This window comes from Selaginella moellendorffii, unplaced genomic scaffold, assembly GCF_000143415.4.
Source record: "Selaginella moellendorffii unplaced genomic scaffold, v1.0 SELMOscaffold_47, whole genome shotgun sequence".
Lineage (NCBI taxonomy): Eukaryota > Viridiplantae > Streptophyta > Lycopodiopsida > Selaginellales > Selaginellaceae > Selaginella > Selaginella moellendorffii.
In genome coordinates, this window is record NW_003314308.1 from 1,051,069 (window position 1) to 1,068,374 (window position 17,306).

A 17,306-nucleotide genomic window follows, 5' to 3' on the forward strand; every position below is an offset into this window, starting at 1 on the left:
TATACTTGTAATTAGTATACTCTTTCAAATATAAACCCATTGCTCTCATATTTGTTGTATTTGAATGTTTTGTTGAGTTATTCATTGAAAAGTTTACCATTGTCAAGGATCCTTGTTGAAATGAAAACCTTTCCACTCTAGATAGATGTAGCATTAAATTTATTATAAACTCCTCTAGCTAAACTTCTACTTCTATTATTGGATTTGGTGCAAAATATTTTTTTTTGCTATACAGAGCTCTGTAGTAGTAACCAAAACAATCCCATATCTAAAACCCTTTACAACATTTATTGCTCACAATTGAAAGCTTAACAAAAGCATATATGAATCCTTTCTCTATCAATAAATCTATCTTTTAATTTCAAGTGAGGTGCACAAGTATGCTAAGATGGCATATGGGCATATTGTTTTAGATTTACAAAAGGGTGTTCTTATCTAAATTGGCAAATTTGAACAACATTATAATGCACTTGGAAACCAACTCCAAAAATGCAATCAAAGAAAATGGATTAAAAAATAGTCTATTAGAGTTTAAATATAAAGGGAAAGGTCACATGAATAAAAGTACACTCTATTTTTTAATTAATTAAAGATTTTGGGATATATGGAGTGTCGCCAGCACTAATGATCAAAGATTGTAAAGCACTGTGATATTTTGCCACTACAGAGCAATCTATGAAGGATCACCATGGAAATCATCCTTAGGGTTCTGGTTCTTTAAATCTCTGGTGGCAAGGTTGTTTGGATTTTGGAATGCTTTCTTCCAGTGCCAAATAATAACTTAAGTCAATAAATGTATTGTCTGAGGAATTAATATTTAGGTACTATGATCATAGATGGTGGAACTATTTTATTTTGCAAAAGCTCATGACACTATGCACCTCACTTCACTTGGATGAGGGCCAAGAGAGGTTTCATGGTTTGAATAATATTGGGAACCTCTTAGGAAGTCTGAATTTATGAATTTACATTTGGCATTAAAGAATTCTCAAGCTTAACTTAGTTGGTTAGTTATGGGAATCAGAACACATATTGAGATTCATATCAACACAATTTTATAATAGATTTGGAAACTAGCTCATGGGTATATAGGCTTGTCAATATGCTTAGATGCAGCGAGATCTCACCATAATTAAAACCCTAGAGTTAACCTCTATTTTTATAGGTATGATAGTTTGTCTAAATTTGGCCAATTGTTTTTTATCATAAGGCTATCCATTTTAAATAAAAGCTTTTTATAATTTTCTCATCTACTACTATAAGAAGTGATCACCAAACTTTATGGGCATCCAGATTTGGCCAATTAATAGTGTCAAATGCAAGGTAAACTAGTAAATATTGTGTTTTTATATTATGTCCTTTCTAAAAATGTAAGGTTTAGATAACCAATCAATGTGCAACATGGTCTGGGCTGGGGGAGCAAGCGGGTGTGACACTTGTTTTCTTCCTGTGCTCCCTCCTTTTACTATAGCTCCTCCTCTACCCTTGCAGCCACAATGCTTTTCACCTCAATTTGCCTTTCGAAAGGAAATTTTCTTAACCACAGCTCCTCCTCATCGGTGAAGTTTCCTAGTACCAAGGTTTCCTCCTTGCTCCAGGTTTCTCTCTGCTAGCATTCCTCAAAAGAGTCAAGTAGTTGCTGGTTTGACATTCACTGAAACTGTCTAATAGGTGACAACTTGGCTCTTGCATGCATATGTGTGCCCATAAGCAATGTTTGATTCTTCCTCACCAGTTCTCAATAGAAATGCAGGGAAAGGTATTTCTCATTGTTGTGGGCATATGCCATGATTATCAGGCAATTGTTGTGGCATGGAATCAAAGATGATCCCACTCAGCTAGAGCACCAAGGTTTAAGAATTCAAGTCCTGGGCTTTAGGGTGTGCATATATCTCCCATGGCAATGCAAGTGCAGATGGGAGTAGCTCTTCCATATAAGTATCTGCAAGCAGTGGTTTGCTGGGGTGTTCACAGAGCACAGGTTGAAGTTAACTGGAGCATCTTGTAAAGCAGGTGTCCCCACCCTGGCCATCTGTAAAAACAAGTTGTTCAAGAACTTTTCCATGTTTCTAAAAGTTGGGACATGTGATGCAGCTTGCATTAATATCTCTCAACCTTCTTCTTCCACACTTGGCTATATGGATGGTGACTAGAAATTTTGTTGTTCTTTTTCTTTCTTTTAGGGTTCCAATCTCCCAACACAAACACATCACTTCAATGCAGCTTGCTCTATATTGTTCTTTTGCTTTGGATGAGCGTGGTCAGCCAAAGAGTTGCTTCATATGGAGTTGGTCAATGTTGTTATACATAAAAGAGTTGTGCATAGTTTGGATTAGTCAAGGCTGGGTTTGCTTTGTTTTATTTATATATTCTTTGGCAAATGGAACTTCTTTTAAAGATGATTAACTATATAGAAGTATCTAGGGTATTCTATTTCAGGCAGCCTCGGCTTCCAAAGGTTTCATGGTCCTAATAATTTTCTTCTCCCTCTTGCTCAATGGATAGCATGTGAAGTTCATATGTCAAGCTGTCCCTCTTGCTCATGCAAAGTTCCTATGTCAGGTCATCACTACTAGGTTCTTAAGCATGATAACTTTTTGTGTATTTTGTAAGCAATTGCTTATGTAACTATTAGTTAGCAGTAGCAGCACAGCTTAGTTAAATTGAATTAAGTGATACTGGGTTTGGCATTCTATTAATTTGCCAAACTAAACTAAACTAAATACTTAATTTATATTATTAATAATTATTTTTAGTTATTACTTTACTTTGTTTGTCTAGTGTTCTAAAGGTATTTATATTCCCAACACCTATATTAATAAAAGTTTTCTTAGTAATTCTTCTTTTACTTTGTCTGAGTAGTAATTAGGATTAAAGATGAGAGATAATATAAATAAGATCTAAACAAGATCCATCTGTTGAGAAATACAATATGGCAATTGAAATTATCCTAGCCATGAGTTGCAAAAAGATATTGCATTAAATTCTAGATATTTGTATGCACCTAGCATTTACTGAGAAATATTAATCTAAACTAGAAGACAATCAATCTGACAATGATAGCTACTAATGAAGCAAAAATAATTTCTTTGGTCGCATTGGCCACAATCCTCACACGAAGCTCTTTGGAGCAAGGCGATGCCCTCAGCGTGTAGCAAGTGGGGCTTCTGGATCGCCTTCTTTAAAATCCCTTTCCAACTCCGTGGCGACTCGATCCAGACTCCTCCAAATCGTGTGGTGCTTCAGTATCCAGCCTAAAGTCGCGGCAGTGGCCCAAAAAAGTGTGATTCTCTCGCTGCACCAAACGAGCGATTAAGTCAATGCAAGTACTGCGCCCCATATCACCCATGCTTTGTATTACAGATTGGGCTTCACAGGAATCTTAGAGAAGCACGCTTGATTTCTCTGGCAACAGCACGCAACTCTCCGACCTCTCAAACTCCTTGAAGGATCGGTCACCAGTGATGTAGAACACAAAGGCGGGCGGGGACTTGTCAAGGATGTACGTCACTGCTCCAAGAGGGAGGCAGAGCATGGAGACGTGTACCACAGCGAGTGCTGCCACTAGCCAAGCGAAAAGAAAGCCGTAGCTCGGGTAAAGCGTCCAGGCCTTCCCGAATATTGGGAGTGCCATTGCGAAGACCGAGTCGGAGACACCTTCCCTGCCAAAGAAACAAAGGAATATTAGAGATCTTTGATTGATCAAAACTGTCACACCTGTAATCGAACGTCTGGAGATATGGATCTACAACCGCTGAAACGCCTCCCGTGGAGCATCGGAACCAACTAAAGCCATTCTCCACGACACGGAAAGTATCGGCCTCTTTCACCCGGGGACCGATTGGTCCCCAAGTCGCCGCTGGTTGGAGCATGATATCAATCCTGCCAAAGCACAACCAAGAACTTAGAACTCTAGCATACTGAAAGTTTGCTCTACCTCTTTTTCCCGGCTTGGCGCATCAGGTCTGGAAACTGGAAATCGTAGCAAATAGCTCCTCCAATTCGGCCGAGCTCTGTCTTGATGGCAGGAAGAATGGGATTCCCCGGAGTTCCATATGACTCCACGAATGGAACCAAGTGGGCTTTCCTGTAGCTAAATCCAATGGAGCCATCGGGAAGAACGAGGTCGAAATAGTTCCCGACTCTTCCAGTGCTCGCATCCTTGTACTCGTAAGTGATGCCAACGTAGGCGCCGTGCTGGGAAGCGATCTGCCCGGCTCTGAATTGGAGAGAGCCCCTGTCCTGTTTGAGGTGGAGTTTCACCGCAGCCTCGGACCAGAGCACCAATCGATCGCCGGCTCGGAGGCGCTGGTTCGTCCTGTTGAGCATCACATCCATGTCCTCGTAGGAGAGGAGCTTGCCCAGGACGCAAGAGACCGGCACTGTTTTCTTCATCGTGAGGGCGATGTCCTTCTGGAAGAAATCGCCCGAGAAAATGGAGATCCTGGCGCTGCTGTAGAACAAAATGGAGATGGCAATGGTCCCAAACGCCAGGGAGTGGCCGCGATGCATCTGCATGGCACGCTTCTTGTCGGATTTCTCCATCTTGAGAAGATTCTCGTCGAGAACGGCGCTGTCGTGGAGAATCGCCGAGAACCACGCCATGAGGAATGCGATCCCATCGATCCCCCACACGCCGGCGCTCATCACTAGCGGCAAGATTGTAACCTGCGAAACTGCGGGATGGAGGAAGGAGCCAACGCCGCCGAATCGGTTCCACAACAACCACACCGTGGTCCAGATCGACGCGAATACCAGCGGCTGGGACGTTCTTGCTCGATCAAAACGCTTCCTGTAGCTGATGCTTGCAAGAAATGGGAGGAGAAGAAACATCCACAGCGCCAGTGCCCAGATTATTCCCACAATTGGCGCGCTGCTGGCCTTCGAGTTGTCCGGGCTCACCTTTCCCGGGAAGAATGTCAGGAACGCCAGGTTCGCGGCAGTGGTGTGGAGGATGAGCGCCAGGAGAATTGTGAGCGCCGCGGAGCTCCACGAGCAAGAATTGCGCGAAATCCCTGATTTGTGGAAGAAATGCAGGAGGAAAAATGGTTGGAGCCAAGAACAAATTGCAACTGATTGGAAACCGGAGAAGAATGTGCATGCCGTCGAGAGAATGGCAAGGAGTGCCGCCTTCGTCATGTCTCTCGCCGTTTGTTTCAATGTAGTGGTAATTTATATTCCTGGGATAACAATTTATTTTTACTTAAATGAATCAAATAAAAAATTAATGTGAATTTTATATGGGTATTTATAAAGTGTAAGGAACATACTATTAATATCCAAGTAAATTCGAGGATATACTTCAATCTAACGGTTTTGATTTTTTCAGTTTTACTTCAATGCTTATTTTAAATATAAACCATTTTTGATTTGCTTATAATACTCAACAAAATATCTTTTTAGCATATCCATTCACAAATATCCTCCATTCGTTCTTTTTTCATTATAAAACATTTAAAGTTATAACACAATTACATTTGCTTGAGTTGCCACTTTGGTTTTAAAAGTTGTAACCAAGTGGTTATGGAAGTGGGTTTTTTCTTCGCAATCATTGAATGATCATTACTTCCTAATTCACTATTACTAAAGAACTTGAGCTCTTAGATTCCTATAATTCTTGGATATATTGGAGTGCAAAGTTTTGGATTTTCACACAAAGTCAATGTGAAGGTGCGATAATATATTATGTTATTTAGATAGGGATAAAGTTCCCACAATAATCTTAATAATAAGAAATTTGTATTTCCAACTTTATCTTATTAAATTTGGTAATAAACTCCCTTTGAGAGAATTTAGAGTTGAATCATAACTATATTAATATTTTAAGAGCATATTTTTTAGAGACTTGATAATTGTCACAGCAAAACTTTGCCACTAACACAATTTAGATTATAAGGATGTATTTTAAGTTATATATGATTGCTCTAGCCTTCAAGTATTTCATGCTTTATTTCAACAAATTCTATAACTTGGTCAAATTAATGACTTTTGCTTTTTAGACGAATTTAGAGCTAGAAGACTGAGTGAGTATAGAGTGAAATAAATTATATCAAAATTTGTGGTAACAAATTTTAGGAATAACAACCAAAATACTCAAATAATCTATACAAAAACTAAGAAATAAAATAGACTAGTTCCTTTTATGCAAAATAAATCTTCTAATTCATGTTCTGAAGAGGATATTGTAGATTCAAACACAACCAAGACTTTTTTCCATATAAATAAGTAAGTATTGCTATGATAAATTTGAAATTTAACATATAAAAAGCATAGGACTAAAGGATTTAAATAAGTTACTTATATGATTACTTTTGCTATGTGGTCTAACCACTAGAGCAAAGCAATGCCAAAAATCTTTGCTTTTCAAAAACAAATTATAGTGCCCTTCATCTCCACTAATGTGATTGAAGTTGGAAATAAATTGCCTTTAGAAGCTGGAGACATTATCTCTATCAACATAAAGACTAAAGAGGATCTATCCTCACGAAGTATATAAGTGCTATTGACAGTTGGTACAACTTTTATTTTTTAGCATTCTCACACATATCATGAATATCAAGATTAAAGGATTGGCATAATTTGATTGTCAGATGAAAGAAAAATATCAAGCACTAGGGAATAGAGCTCCATTTATAAATGTGAAGTTAATTAATCTTCAAGAAAGAGGCATTAAGGAGTAAAAGGTTAAGGTCATGGAATCTTTTAACAAGATAACATCTAAGAAGTGTAACTTAAAACTTCCATGCTTGATTGGAAACATGTATTAAGAATTCCCCTAAAAACAAATAACCAACCATCTTACTTTTTTGCCATGTGTTCACATCTCTTCTGATGAAACATAAAGACTATGTATAAATGATTCTTTTATGCATAAAATCACAACTAAATTTGTTTCGTTTGAGGCCTTTTTAAACCAAAGTATCATAAATATTCATTTCATGTTAGAAGGTGTTATATTAGATATTACCTATGTCCTTACATGGGGGAACTCAAGGAAAACATATAGTGGAGACTATAAAAAGTTGTGTCACTAGGCCCAAGTGACTTTACATAACAACTAGATTGTCTAGATAGCAAATCAAGGACATAACATATTTAGATCACCCTAGACTAAAGATAGTTATAATTGTGGTTGTTTACAAAGCCTTTAACACACTTCTTTGTAAGTAAATGAAGCTCAACTAGCTTCACTAAAACATTTGAATAGAAAGAAATATATACAAAGTGTTTATGAATGACATGATAATCCTCTAGATTCTAGCATAACAAACAAGAACACATTGACATTAAATAGGAGAAAAGAAACAAAATATAAACCTACTCACTGATTTCCTAGTGACTGATGCCCAACTCTTATAGAATTGTTGATGCAATCAATTTAAATAATTAAAACCTCTAAAAGCATGATGATATAAATACTATGAGCTTTGAAAGAGGAAAAATACCTTTTCCAACCAACCACTCCTTAGTTCTTGCAAAGATCCATCAATTTATACTTCACTTGAGAGGCAGGAAAAAATTATTTATATTTATAAACCTTAACAATCTTTTGCCTATCACCCTTGAGCCAAGGCTCATATGGCACTCTGCCCATATTTGCTCCATCCATATCCAACACCCAGCTCATAGATCAAGAGAACAAATCAGGAAGATCAATTATCAACTAATATGAACATGGGAAATAATGTCTTGAATTGATTTAAAGATGGATTCAGAGTTATCCTATCCCAGAAGGAAATATGTTAAAATTGTTACAATGTGAATGCTCTAGTTTCCCTCAGTTCACATAGGTCTTCTCAATCCAGCTTCAAACCCTTGAAGGAGGCCTTGGACCCAACACTAATTTGACAATCAACCATATTAGTGATCATCGTTAATGGCAAATATCAATAAAATTTTTCTCATAAAAAAGATTTTAAAAAACATAATTTGAAAAGTATCAATTATCTTTTTTATTAGGAAAATTGAATAATTATATTATGTATTAAATACTTAATATAATTTGTAAGAACCTAAATAATATATATATTATTACCAATGTGAACGTTGTCAGCTACCAAAGCTGAGGGTTTCATTATAAGAGTATGAACATGAAATGAAGCAAATCTTAGCACAAACACCAAGCTACCTAAATTGGAGCACTTAGCATGAAGCAACAACAGATTTACATATGGATTGAACCAAAACAAGAGGTTGCACACTAAATGGAATGAAGATAGAGACCTGGCAATGAAAGAACAAAAAAAAAAAAAAACAAAAAAACAAAAACAAAACTTGTAAGAGAAAGTAAATATTTTTTTATCACTTTGAGAGCAAGTTATTGTGCTTAAGGCCCCAAGACACTTCTCTTAAATGTCAAGAGTTGTTTATTTCTTAATAAAAAGACTTTAGTCTAGCAATGAGAAAAACTAAAAGGTTTCCCTACACATGACTATCCTTTATGTTGCAGTGACTTATCTCTAAAACAAAGCATAAAATTTGGTCTACTTAAATCAACTAAACCAACTTAAAAGACAGTGAAACTCCCTTATTATAATAATTTACTTGTAGCAATGTTTGGTTTGCTTAATAATAGTGTCATTTTTATTTAGTATTTTTGAATAAATCAATTGATCGATAATTATAAATATGTTTATAATTTATAAATCAAGATTGATCTTATTACATATCAACCATCAGAATAAATAAGAATATACTAGAAAGTGTATAAAATATAAAAATGTTTATAAATTATAAATATAAAATAATCTAAATAAATAACAACAGTTAAATGATAAAATATCTAAGTATATTCTAAGTATATTCACTACCTTTTAAGCAAACCAAAAAGCGTTTCGATTAGCTCGCACTCAATCCACTCCACATTTGCCATCGATCTGTACACCAAGCGTAGCCATCTGGAGACACAAAACACTGTCTCTTGGATCGCCTGCTAAACTGTTCTCCCATGGCTGTCTCAAAAAACCAGGGGAGAGTGAAGCAGCGAGGCTGGCAATGAAAGAGAAGACAAGGATTGAAAGGCATGGTCACTAAGTCAAGACCCCTAGGTGAACCCATCCCTACAGCCATCACTGAGGAGGAGCATCCACAGAAAGAAAAGAAAGAATGAATCCAGGATTTCCACCTGATGCTCACCAAATGGGCAAAGAAGCCATGCACGGGAGAATGCTGTCCTAGAAGGAACACTCGCAACCTAACTGCCCAAAAGATTTACGGCAAGGGGCTGCCTTGTTCACAATTCTCGAGGAGCAGCGGCATGAAACTTCACGACAGAGGAGGAGCTGTGGTTAAAAAGAAGATTTATCCCTCGCAAGTTTTCCAGGAGCAAAGGGAAAAATCGGCCACGCCCAAACATCACAAAAAAATTTCCAAGAGCACACAAAGGAAAACAATTTTTACCCAGTTCCCTCCCATCCAATTGGCCAGCCCAAGCTGTGCTGCCCTCAAACATCGTAATCCGAAGCTCCCCCAGGCCTGAGATCGGACGGCTGCGGCAGGTTGGGAAACTGCTTCTGGATGGATAATTACTTTACTAATTGATTTAACTGGTTATTAGCTCCTGTGGAGCTTGGCGATCAAAGCATAAGCAAAAGCATCGTCCTGGCCTTTAGCCACGAGCCTCTCAAACACCACATCTCCCACTTCCACATTCTTCCATCTCTCACAACCAGCAAGAAGGATCCTCCAAGTGATTGCATCGCCATCCTCACTCAAAGCCAACGAGCTCGCAAGCTCCACAGCAGCCTCCATCGCCTCGGAGTCGGCCCTCGCCAACATATCAATCACGCAGTGGACGTGCTCCACGCCCCAGCAGCTCATGGAATCGAAGAACCTCTTGCCTTGCTCCACACGGCCACAGTGATTGTAGGCCGTCAAGAGGCACAGGCAAGTGATTCCATCGGCTGGGAATCCCTCCTCCCGCATCTTTCCAAAGCTTTCAAGCACCTGTCCGATCTCTCCCACCCGGCTGTAAGCTCCCAGCAGCGAGTTCCAAGCCGCAGTGCTCCTGGCCGCCATGGAATCAAAGACGTGCTGGCTGCTGGAGGAGCTCCCGCATTTACCATACATGTCCACCAGCGAGCTCGTCACGGCACCATCGCTCTCCAGCCCGGCTCTACACGCCTGGGAGTGAGCTCTCCTTCCAAGCTCCACGTCCACCAGGCTCCCACACGACTTGAGCGCTGCTGTGAGGCTTGCGGCGTCCACTGCGAATCCACCGCGAGCAAACAGCTCCAGAGCCAGCGCCTCGTCGCCATTCTCGGAGCACCCCAGTATCAGCGACGTCCACGACACGACGCTGTGGCGAGCCATCCTGTCGAAAGCTTGCCGAGAATCCACCAGGCTTCCACACTTTGCGTACATGTCCACCAGACTGTTGCCGAGTGAAAGCTCCCGGTCCCACGAAACCCCGTCGGCGATCATACGAGCGTGAACCGCCATGCCACCTTCCAGAGCCTCGGCCTTGATCACTCTCCTTCCATTCACCACTCTCGGCTCTCCCTTGATCGCTAGCCTCGTGGAAGCCTTCAAAGCCGCTAGATACGTGAGACAGTCGAGGCTGGCTTGCGCTGGGAGTTGCTTGAACAGCTCCAAGGCCGAGTCTGGCTTGTCGTTTTCCGTGTAGCCGAGCATCAGCGCGTTGCAAAGTCCAGCGTCGAAGCAAGGCACCCTGTCAAAGATCTGCTGAGCGTCCTCCGTGCTGCCACACTTGGAGTAAAACTCCACCAGCGTGCCCGCCAAGTAGATATCACCGAGCTTCTTCCCTGTCTGCCGGTGTAAGGCTCTGCCTTTTTCTAGCGAGCTCGTCTTCAACCCCTCTGGATTCTTCTCTTCGTTCGCAGCAAGGCGAGACCAGGCCTTGAGCGCAGCAACGTAGCTCTGAGCATCGGGTGTGAAGCCACCTTGCGTTTGCATGCGAGCAAACACGTCCAGAGTCAGGTCCGCCTCTCGGTTGGCGACACACCCGAGCATGAGCTTGTTCCAGGACTGTAGATTGCGAGCAGGAATCACTTCAAACACCCTGTGTGCGCTGGCCAAGCTCCCGCACTTCGAGTACATATCGATCAGGCCGTTTGCCACCAAAGTATCCTGGTCGCATCCACTGGCTTTCGCCAGGGAATGGATGGCAACTCCCATATCCAAAGCCCCGACTTTCACGACCGCTCCATCTGATTCAACTGCCTCCTCCTTTGCTGCTAGAGCACAGCATGCGTTGAGCGCCTGTATAAAAGCTGGAGAGTTTCTCCTGCCTCGTTCTTCTCCTCCTTGCTGCATCCGGAAAAACATTGCCAGCGCCGCTTCTGCCTCCCCGTTTTCAACGTGAGCAGATAACAGTCCAGTCCACGAGACGATATCCGGGGACTGCATCCTCTCAAAAACCTTGCGAGAATCCACCGGGCTCCCACACTTGCCATACATGGTAATGAGGACGCTGGCCACGAAAACATCGGTGTCACATCCACTTCTCGCGGCCCTGGAGTGAACAGCCATTCCCTTGTCGAGTGCACGTAGCTTGACAAGCTTCCCAGAGACGTCCACGCCTTGCTCCTTCACTGCCAAGCCTGTGCAAGCCTTTGCTGCCGCAGCATAAGTCTGTGCGTCCGGCTCGATTTCCATGCGAGAGAGAAGCTCCAGCGCTCGTCCTTCCTGTCCACTTTCGGTATAGGCCATCAGCAACGCTGTCCAAGACACGATATCACGGGCTGGCATGCTGTCGAAGACCCCCTGGGCGTCTTCCACACTCCCACACTTCGCGTACATATCAACCAGAGCGTTCAAGGCGAAGTCGTCAAGCTCGCAAGCCCGTGTTACCGCTTCCAAGTGAAGAGCCCTGCCTTTCTCCAGAGTCAACCACCTTCCACTAAGAGAGTCTCCATTCTTCACTGCCAGACTACCGCAAGCCTTGAACACTGCTCCGAAAGTCCGTGCCTCTGGCTTGCAACTTCCAGTCTCGATCATCCACTGGAACAAGTCTAGAGCTTGATCTTGGTCGCCAACTTCCACGTATCCCAGCAGCAGTGAGTTCCAGGACACGATGCTGTGGCAAGGCATCCTCTCGAAAACCCGTCGTGCATCGGGCATGCTCCCACACCTCGCATAGGAATCCACCAGAGTGTTGAAGACGATGACGTTGAGAGAGCAGTAGGCACCTAGAAGAGCCTTGGAGTGGACGCTCTTCACATTTTCTAGAGCTCTCGCCTTGACGAACTTGCCATTTCCATGGATGCTTGGAGTGGACTCTTCCCTGGCGGCGATGCTGGAGCATGCCTTGAGCGCAGCTACAAAGGACCGGCCATCGAAAGCGCGGCCCTGGCCATGGAGCCGCGAGAAGAAATCGTCGAGAACCAGCTCACCTTGCCCATTCTCGGCATAGCCGAGCATCAAGGAATTCCAGGACGCGGTGTCGTGGCAGGGCAGCCTGTCGAAGACGGATCGAGCGTCGGCCGTGCTCCCACACCTCGCGTACATCGTGATGAGGCTGCTCGCCACGAAAATGTCGAGCGCCTGGCCGCTCTCGACGGCCGCAGCGTGGATCTTCTTCCCGGCACTCAAATCTCTCGCGGCGCCGCATTCTTTCAGCGCGGCAAGGAATCTTTGTCGCGACAGCGCTGGATGAAGAACCCTAAAATCTGGCAAGATTTGTCGATGAGGTTCTAGGGCTCCTCGATGGCTCTCGTCGCTCGAAGAGCCTTGCGATTGCGCAGCTATTCCAGATCCTTGTCTCGTCTCGCAGCGCCCGCGTTGGAGCAGCATTGCGAGCAATCTCGCAGAGCGACGATTGCCGGGAATTCCTGGCGGCATTCCGAGAGGAGAGCTCTTCTTCTTCTTCCCCCTTTCCCTTCCAGAGGATTCAGGCGTGTGAGATTTCGGCTCGTGAAGGCCGACAAGGACGATCCGGAAGAGGAGGAACCGGATGGGATTGCGGAGGAGGATGATTTCGCGGATACCATCGATCTCACGCTCGTCCAGAAGCGCCAGGCCGAGAGGCTTTGGAACGAGCTTCTGCCACTCACGATTCCCAGCGTTGGACCCGTGGTGAAGCTCACGATTGGAGAGGACCGGAAGATCGGGCTTCCAGGAATCTTATACGTCGTTGGAAAGCTTCGAACGTTCCGACGTTCTAAGCAAGCACTCTCGGTAAGTTCGCTTCTATCTTTCCTTCCATCTTTTCTTCTAATGCGATCGATGGTTTCTTTCTTCGATCGATCGGCAGATTCTCGACTGGCTCGCGGAAGAAAAACCATTCGGGGAATTCGACGAGAGTCTCTACAAGCTGCACATATCGATCGCGTTCGAGGTGAACTCAGTCCACAAAGCCGAGAAGATTTTCGAGAGCGTACCGAAAGAGCTCCAGCTCCAGGAGAAGTTGCTTGGTGCCATGGCCGCTGGCTATGCCTCCGCGCACAGGATGGACAAGGTGGAAGAGATCTTGCTCCAGTGCAATCTCTCCGCCATGGAACCTTACACTGCACTGATCAAACTCTACTTTAGAGTCGCTCTCTACGACAAAGCAGCGAGTCTCTACAAACGGATCAAAGCGGCAAAGCTCGAGCCAGACCTGGCAGCCTTCGCGGCACTGCTGCGAGAGAAGTCCAGCTTGGAGAGCTTGAAGCCGAGAGAGCTGGAAGAGGACGCCGAGGTGGCTCTCCACCATGCAGGAGCTTACGAGGAGGAATTGACGATCAAAGCCCCGGTTGCAAGCCAAGCGATGGTGGTCTCTGGCTACCTTGGAAAAGCGGCACAAGTTAGCAAGTTGTGGAAACATATCAAGCAAGAGAAGAGCTCGTCCATACCAGCGGTGTGCTACTTGAACGCGATCGAAGCGTTTGGAGCAGCAGGCAAGGTCCGATCGGCTGAGAAGGTGGCCGACGAGATGGAGATGGCGAAGTCCAAGTACGTAGAGCTCTCGGCAGCTATGATCCGCGTCTACTCGAGGAACCAAATGGCGGACAAGGCCGAGGCCGTCATCGATGACTTGCGTGCCAACGGCGTGTGGAACTTGTTCCGGCCTCACGCCGAGCTCATCACCGGTTACCTCGACAGCAACCAGCCCGACCAAGCGATGAAAGCTCTCAAGGTGGCACTTCTCGTCAAGCTGATGAAGCCAACGTACGCCGTGATCCTGAAAATGCTGCCCGTCTTTGAGAGGCTTCGCGATGCCGAGGGTGCCGAGGACATGGTGATGAGGTACAAAGGCGCCACGGACCTCCGGATGTACAAGGGATTGCTCAGGATCTACGTGAGTGCCAAGGTGAAGCCCCTGGAAGAGATAGAAGCCCGGCTCATGCTGAAGAAGATCCCTCTCGACGAGGAGACTCGCGAGCTGCTGACGAAGCTGAGAGGAGTCATCGGTTGAGATTCACTGCGCAGCAGCCTCGGCTCGGAACGAGCGAAAACATCAGACAACGAGCAAGCCCGACTGCTTCCGGTAGCTCTCTTAAGCCTGGTGAGCCGCTCGCTCTCCACTAGCTGACTCTGGACTCTCCCAGGTGGCTTCACACCCGATGCTTAAAGCTACGTCGCTGCGCTCAAGGCCTGGTCTCGCCTAGCTGCGAATGAACAGAAGCATCGGGTGTGAAGGCGAGCTCACTAGAGAACGGCAGAGCTTTACACGGGCAGGCAGGGAAGAAACTCGGTGATATCTACTTGGCGGGCACGCTGGTGAATTTTTACTCCAAGTGTGGCAGGGTGCCTTGCTTCGACGCTGGACTTTGCAACACGCTGCTACTCGGCTACACAGAGAACGACAAGCCAGACTCGGCCTTGGAACTGTTCAAGCAACCCCCAGCGCAAGCCAGCCTCGACTGCCTCACTTATCTAGCTGCTGTGACGGCTTCCAGGAGGATAGCGGAGCCGAGAGTGGTGAATGGAAGAAGACCACTCAAGGCCCGACGCTCGCCGACGGGGTTTCATGGGACCGGGACGTGTGGAAGCCCGGTGGATTCTCGGCAAGCTTTCGGCAGGATGGCTCGGCACAGCGTCATGTCGTGGACGTCGCTGATGCTGCGATGCTCCGAGAATGGCGACGCGGAGCTGGCTCTGGAGCTGTTTTCTCGCGGTGGATTCACAGTGGACGCTGCAAGCCTCACCGCGGCTTAGATGCGCATTAGATACAGCTTCTACGTGGTTTATAAGGTTACCGTTTTCGACGTCTCTAGAGTTTCGACGTGAAACTGGCACGTCCCACAGAGGCATGACAAATTTGACCAGCAAAGCGCTCGTTGAGTGCCATCTTCGGATTTGCGGACTTCACCAAATGGTGATAGCTGAGACTATCACGGTCACGCTGATTACGTAGCGGCTTACAACAGTTTACTCGAGGCGCCTCAGGTCCTCTTCCAGTCCTCTCACCATTTGTGTTGCTGATTTGTTTGTAGAGGCTTGCAGAGTTTGATATCGCAAGCAACCAGCACGATATCAAACTAGAGCGATGAAAGCTCTCAAGGTGGCACAAGCCAACTTATGCAACGATCCTGAAAATGCTGCTCGTCTTGGAGAGGCTTCGCGAATGGGGATGGCGTCACGGACCTCCCAATGTACAAGGGACTGCTCAGGATCAACGTGAGCAGCAGGTTCTCGACGAGGAGACTCGCGAGCTGCTGACGAAGCTGAGGGGAGTCAGGTGGTCGAGTCGATTCACCGCGCAGCAGCTTCGGAACGAGCGAAAACGTCAGACAGGAGCACGAGCAAGCCCGACTGCTTCCGGTATCTCTCGTAAGCCTGGTGAGCTGCTCGAGTTCCACGCTCGGCATCGGCCTGGTTCCTGCAAGCTCCTAGCAAGGCCAGCCATCCAAGCGGCTCTCGTTCGGCTGGAATGCTGTGAACCAAGTCCTCTGCTTCGAAAACTCGGCCGGCCCGTCCCAGCAAATCCACCATGCAGACGTAGTGCTCCGCTGCCGGTTCTATGCCGTAGTCCGGGAGCATCGAAGTGAAAGAGGTCCAACCTTGGTCGAGGAGGCCTCCATAGCTACAGGCAACGAGTATGCAGCCGAAAGTCACCGAGTTTGGCAGCACACCGTCCAAGTCCATCTTCCGGGACAGCTCCAGAGCTTCCATGGAGTGCCCCTGCTGTGCGTACGCTGCTACCAGCGTCGTCCACGTTATCACGCTCTTGAACTTCATCTCCTCGAACACGCTCCTGGCTTCCTCGAGTCGTCCACACTTGCCGTAGAGGTTCAAGAGCGTGTTTTGGACGACGAAGTCGGGCTTCCTGATACGAGAGTGAATCGCCCTGCCCTGCGCGAGCATCCCTTCGTTGGAGCACGCCGTGATGACAGTGGCGAAGGTGACGTTGTTTGGCACCACGCCTTCCAAGTCCATCTTCCGGAACAGAAGCACGGCTTGTCTCCCTTCGTCGTGCTGTGTATACGCCGAGATCATGGCTGTCCATGAGATCACGTTTCTTCTTTGCATCCGTTCGAAAACTTCCTTGGCCTCGACCAACCTGTGGCATCTGGTATACATGTCGATCAGCGCATTCTGGATAGCATTGTTGTTGGAGTGAGTACCTGACGAGACGATCGCCTTGTGAATCTCTCTCCCTTCTTCGTAGCTGGAACAGGCACTGAGAACGCTCGAGAAGGTGTACTCGTCCGGCTTCACCCCTTCCGGCTCCATTCTGTGATATAGTTCCAGAGCCAAGCGCCTCTCACCACGCTGAGCGTACGCAGATACCATAGAGTTCCACGACACCACGTCCTTCCGCGGCATAGCATCAAACGCAGCTCGAGCATCGTTCAAGCTCCCACACTTGGCATACATGTTGACGACAGCGTTGTGGAGGCAAACGTCGTCTCCAAGCTCCGCGGCCGCTGCTAAGATCTGTGAGTGGATCACTCGGCCATCGGAGAGAGCTTTGAGCTCCGAGCACGCGCCCAAGATCACCAAGTACGTGTATCTGCTCGGCTTCACGTCCATCGCTCTGAAAGCACCAAGTGCCTGCCTGGAATGCCCGTTCTGGGCATACGCCGCTATCAGGACAGTCCACGAGAAGGCATTTTTTCTGACCAGGCCATCAAACACGAGCCTTGCCTTGTCGATGCCCCCGTGCTTGCCATACGCCTGGACCAGGACGTCCCCAAGAACCACACTCTGTCCATAGCCATCTCTCACGATCTCGGCGTGCCTGTCGCATACCTCTTTGAGGCTTCCGGACCTTCTCAGCGATGAAGCATAGCTTTCCTCCTGGATTTTTCTCTCCACCACCGTAGCCACGTCGTGATGGCGATGCCGGACCAGAGATCTCCCGAGAGCAAAGCTCCGGTTCTTCACGAAGAACATCACCACAGCCGATCCATCGCGACGAA

The 17,306-nt window shown here is 46.0% G+C and overlaps 4 protein-coding genes and 1 long non-coding RNA gene across 7 annotated transcripts; 1 reads left to right on the forward strand and 4 right to left on the reverse strand.

Annotated features, from left to right (window-relative positions):
* Positions 1–3,312: 3,312 nt before the first annotated feature.
* LOC112350292 (apolipoprotein N-acyltransferase-like) lies at positions 3,313–5,162 on the reverse strand. The gene is made up of 3 exons (XM_024686237.1): positions 3,938–5,162; positions 3,718–3,882; positions 3,313–3,662 (listed from the first exon to the last, which is right to left on the reverse strand). The coding sequence occupies exons 1-3, from the start codon at positions 5,137–5,139 to the stop codon at positions 3,383–3,385; spliced, it is 1,647 nt and encodes a 548-aa protein (XP_024542005.1). The 5' UTR covers positions 5,140–5,162; the 3' UTR covers positions 3,313–3,382.
* A 4,390-nt stretch (positions 5,163–9,552) lies between these two features.
* Positions 9,553–12,468, reverse strand: LOC112350234 (pentatricopeptide repeat-containing protein At3g09040, mitochondrial-like). Its single transcript, XM_024686071.1, has one exon. The coding sequence runs from the start codon at positions 12,466–12,468 to the stop codon at positions 9,553–9,555; it is 2,916 nt and encodes a 971-aa protein (XP_024541839.1).
* A 152-nt stretch (positions 12,469–12,620) lies between these two features.
* Positions 12,621–14,816, forward strand: LOC9647011 (pentatricopeptide repeat-containing protein At1g02370, mitochondrial). Of its 3 annotated transcripts, none has more exons than XR_002993697.1 (3): positions 12,621–13,137; positions 13,214–14,428; positions 14,490–14,816. XR_002993697.1 is itself a non-coding variant. In XM_002981022.2 (2 exons), the coding sequence occupies exons 1-2, from the start codon at positions 12,667–12,669 to the stop codon at positions 14,354–14,356; spliced, it is 1,614 nt and encodes a 537-aa protein (XP_002981068.1). In that variant the 5' UTR covers positions 12,621–12,666; the 3' UTR covers positions 14,357–14,816. The 3 variants fall into 3 exon arrangements, 1 of the variants encoding a protein (XP_002981068.1); XR_002993696.1 differs by having other exon boundaries at positions 13,214–14,446; positions 14,490–14,504; XM_002981022.2 differs by having other exon boundaries at positions 13,214–14,816.
* On the reverse strand, positions 13,073–13,449 carry LOC112350256. Its single transcript, XR_002993698.1, has 2 exons — positions 13,341–13,449; positions 13,073–13,273 (listed from the first exon to the last, which is right to left on the reverse strand). It is a non-coding gene; the product is annotated as an uncharacterized LOC112350256 (long non-coding RNA).
* A 432-nt stretch (positions 14,817–15,248) lies between the features above and the next one.
* Positions 15,249–17,295, reverse strand: LOC9657985 (pentatricopeptide repeat-containing protein At2g33680). The gene has a single exon (XM_024686119.1). It carries the CDS (start codon positions 17,278–17,280, stop codon positions 15,637–15,639), a length of 1,644 nt encoding a protein of 547 aa, XP_024541887.1. The 5' UTR covers positions 17,281–17,295; the 3' UTR covers positions 15,249–15,636.
* Between the last annotated feature and the right edge of the window lie 11 nt (positions 17,296–17,306).

Bases quoted from the DNA above. Each gene is read 5' to 3' on its own strand.
- LOC112350292 (XM_024686237.1), bottom strand. From the start codon at position 5,139: ATGACGAAGGCGGCACTCCTTGCCATTCTCTCGACGGCATGCACATTC. The intron at 3,883-3,937 runs GTAGAGCAAACT...GTGCTTTGGCAG, and splicing joins CGCCAAGCCGGGAAAAAGAG to GATTGATATCATGCTCCAAC. The intron at 3,663-3,717 runs GTGTGACAGTTT...TTTCTTTGGCAG, and splicing joins CTCCAGACGTTCGATTACAG to GGAAGGTGTCTCCGACTCGG.
- LOC112350234 (XM_024686071.1), bottom strand. From the start codon at position 12,468: ATGTACGCGAGGTGTGGGAGCACGGCCGACGCTCGATCCGTCTTCGAC.
- LOC9647011 (XM_002981022.2), top strand. From the start codon at position 12,667: ATGGCTCTCGTCGCTCGAAGAGCCTTGCGATTGCGCAGCTATTCCAGA. The intron at 13,138-13,213 runs GTAAGTTCGCTT...ATCGATCGGCAG, and splicing joins GTTCTAAGCAAGCACTCTCG to ATTCTCGACTGGCTCGCGGA.
- LOC9657985 (XM_024686119.1), bottom strand. From the start codon at position 17,280: ATGTTCTTCGTGAAGAACCGGAGCTTTGCTCTCGGGAGATCTCTGGTC.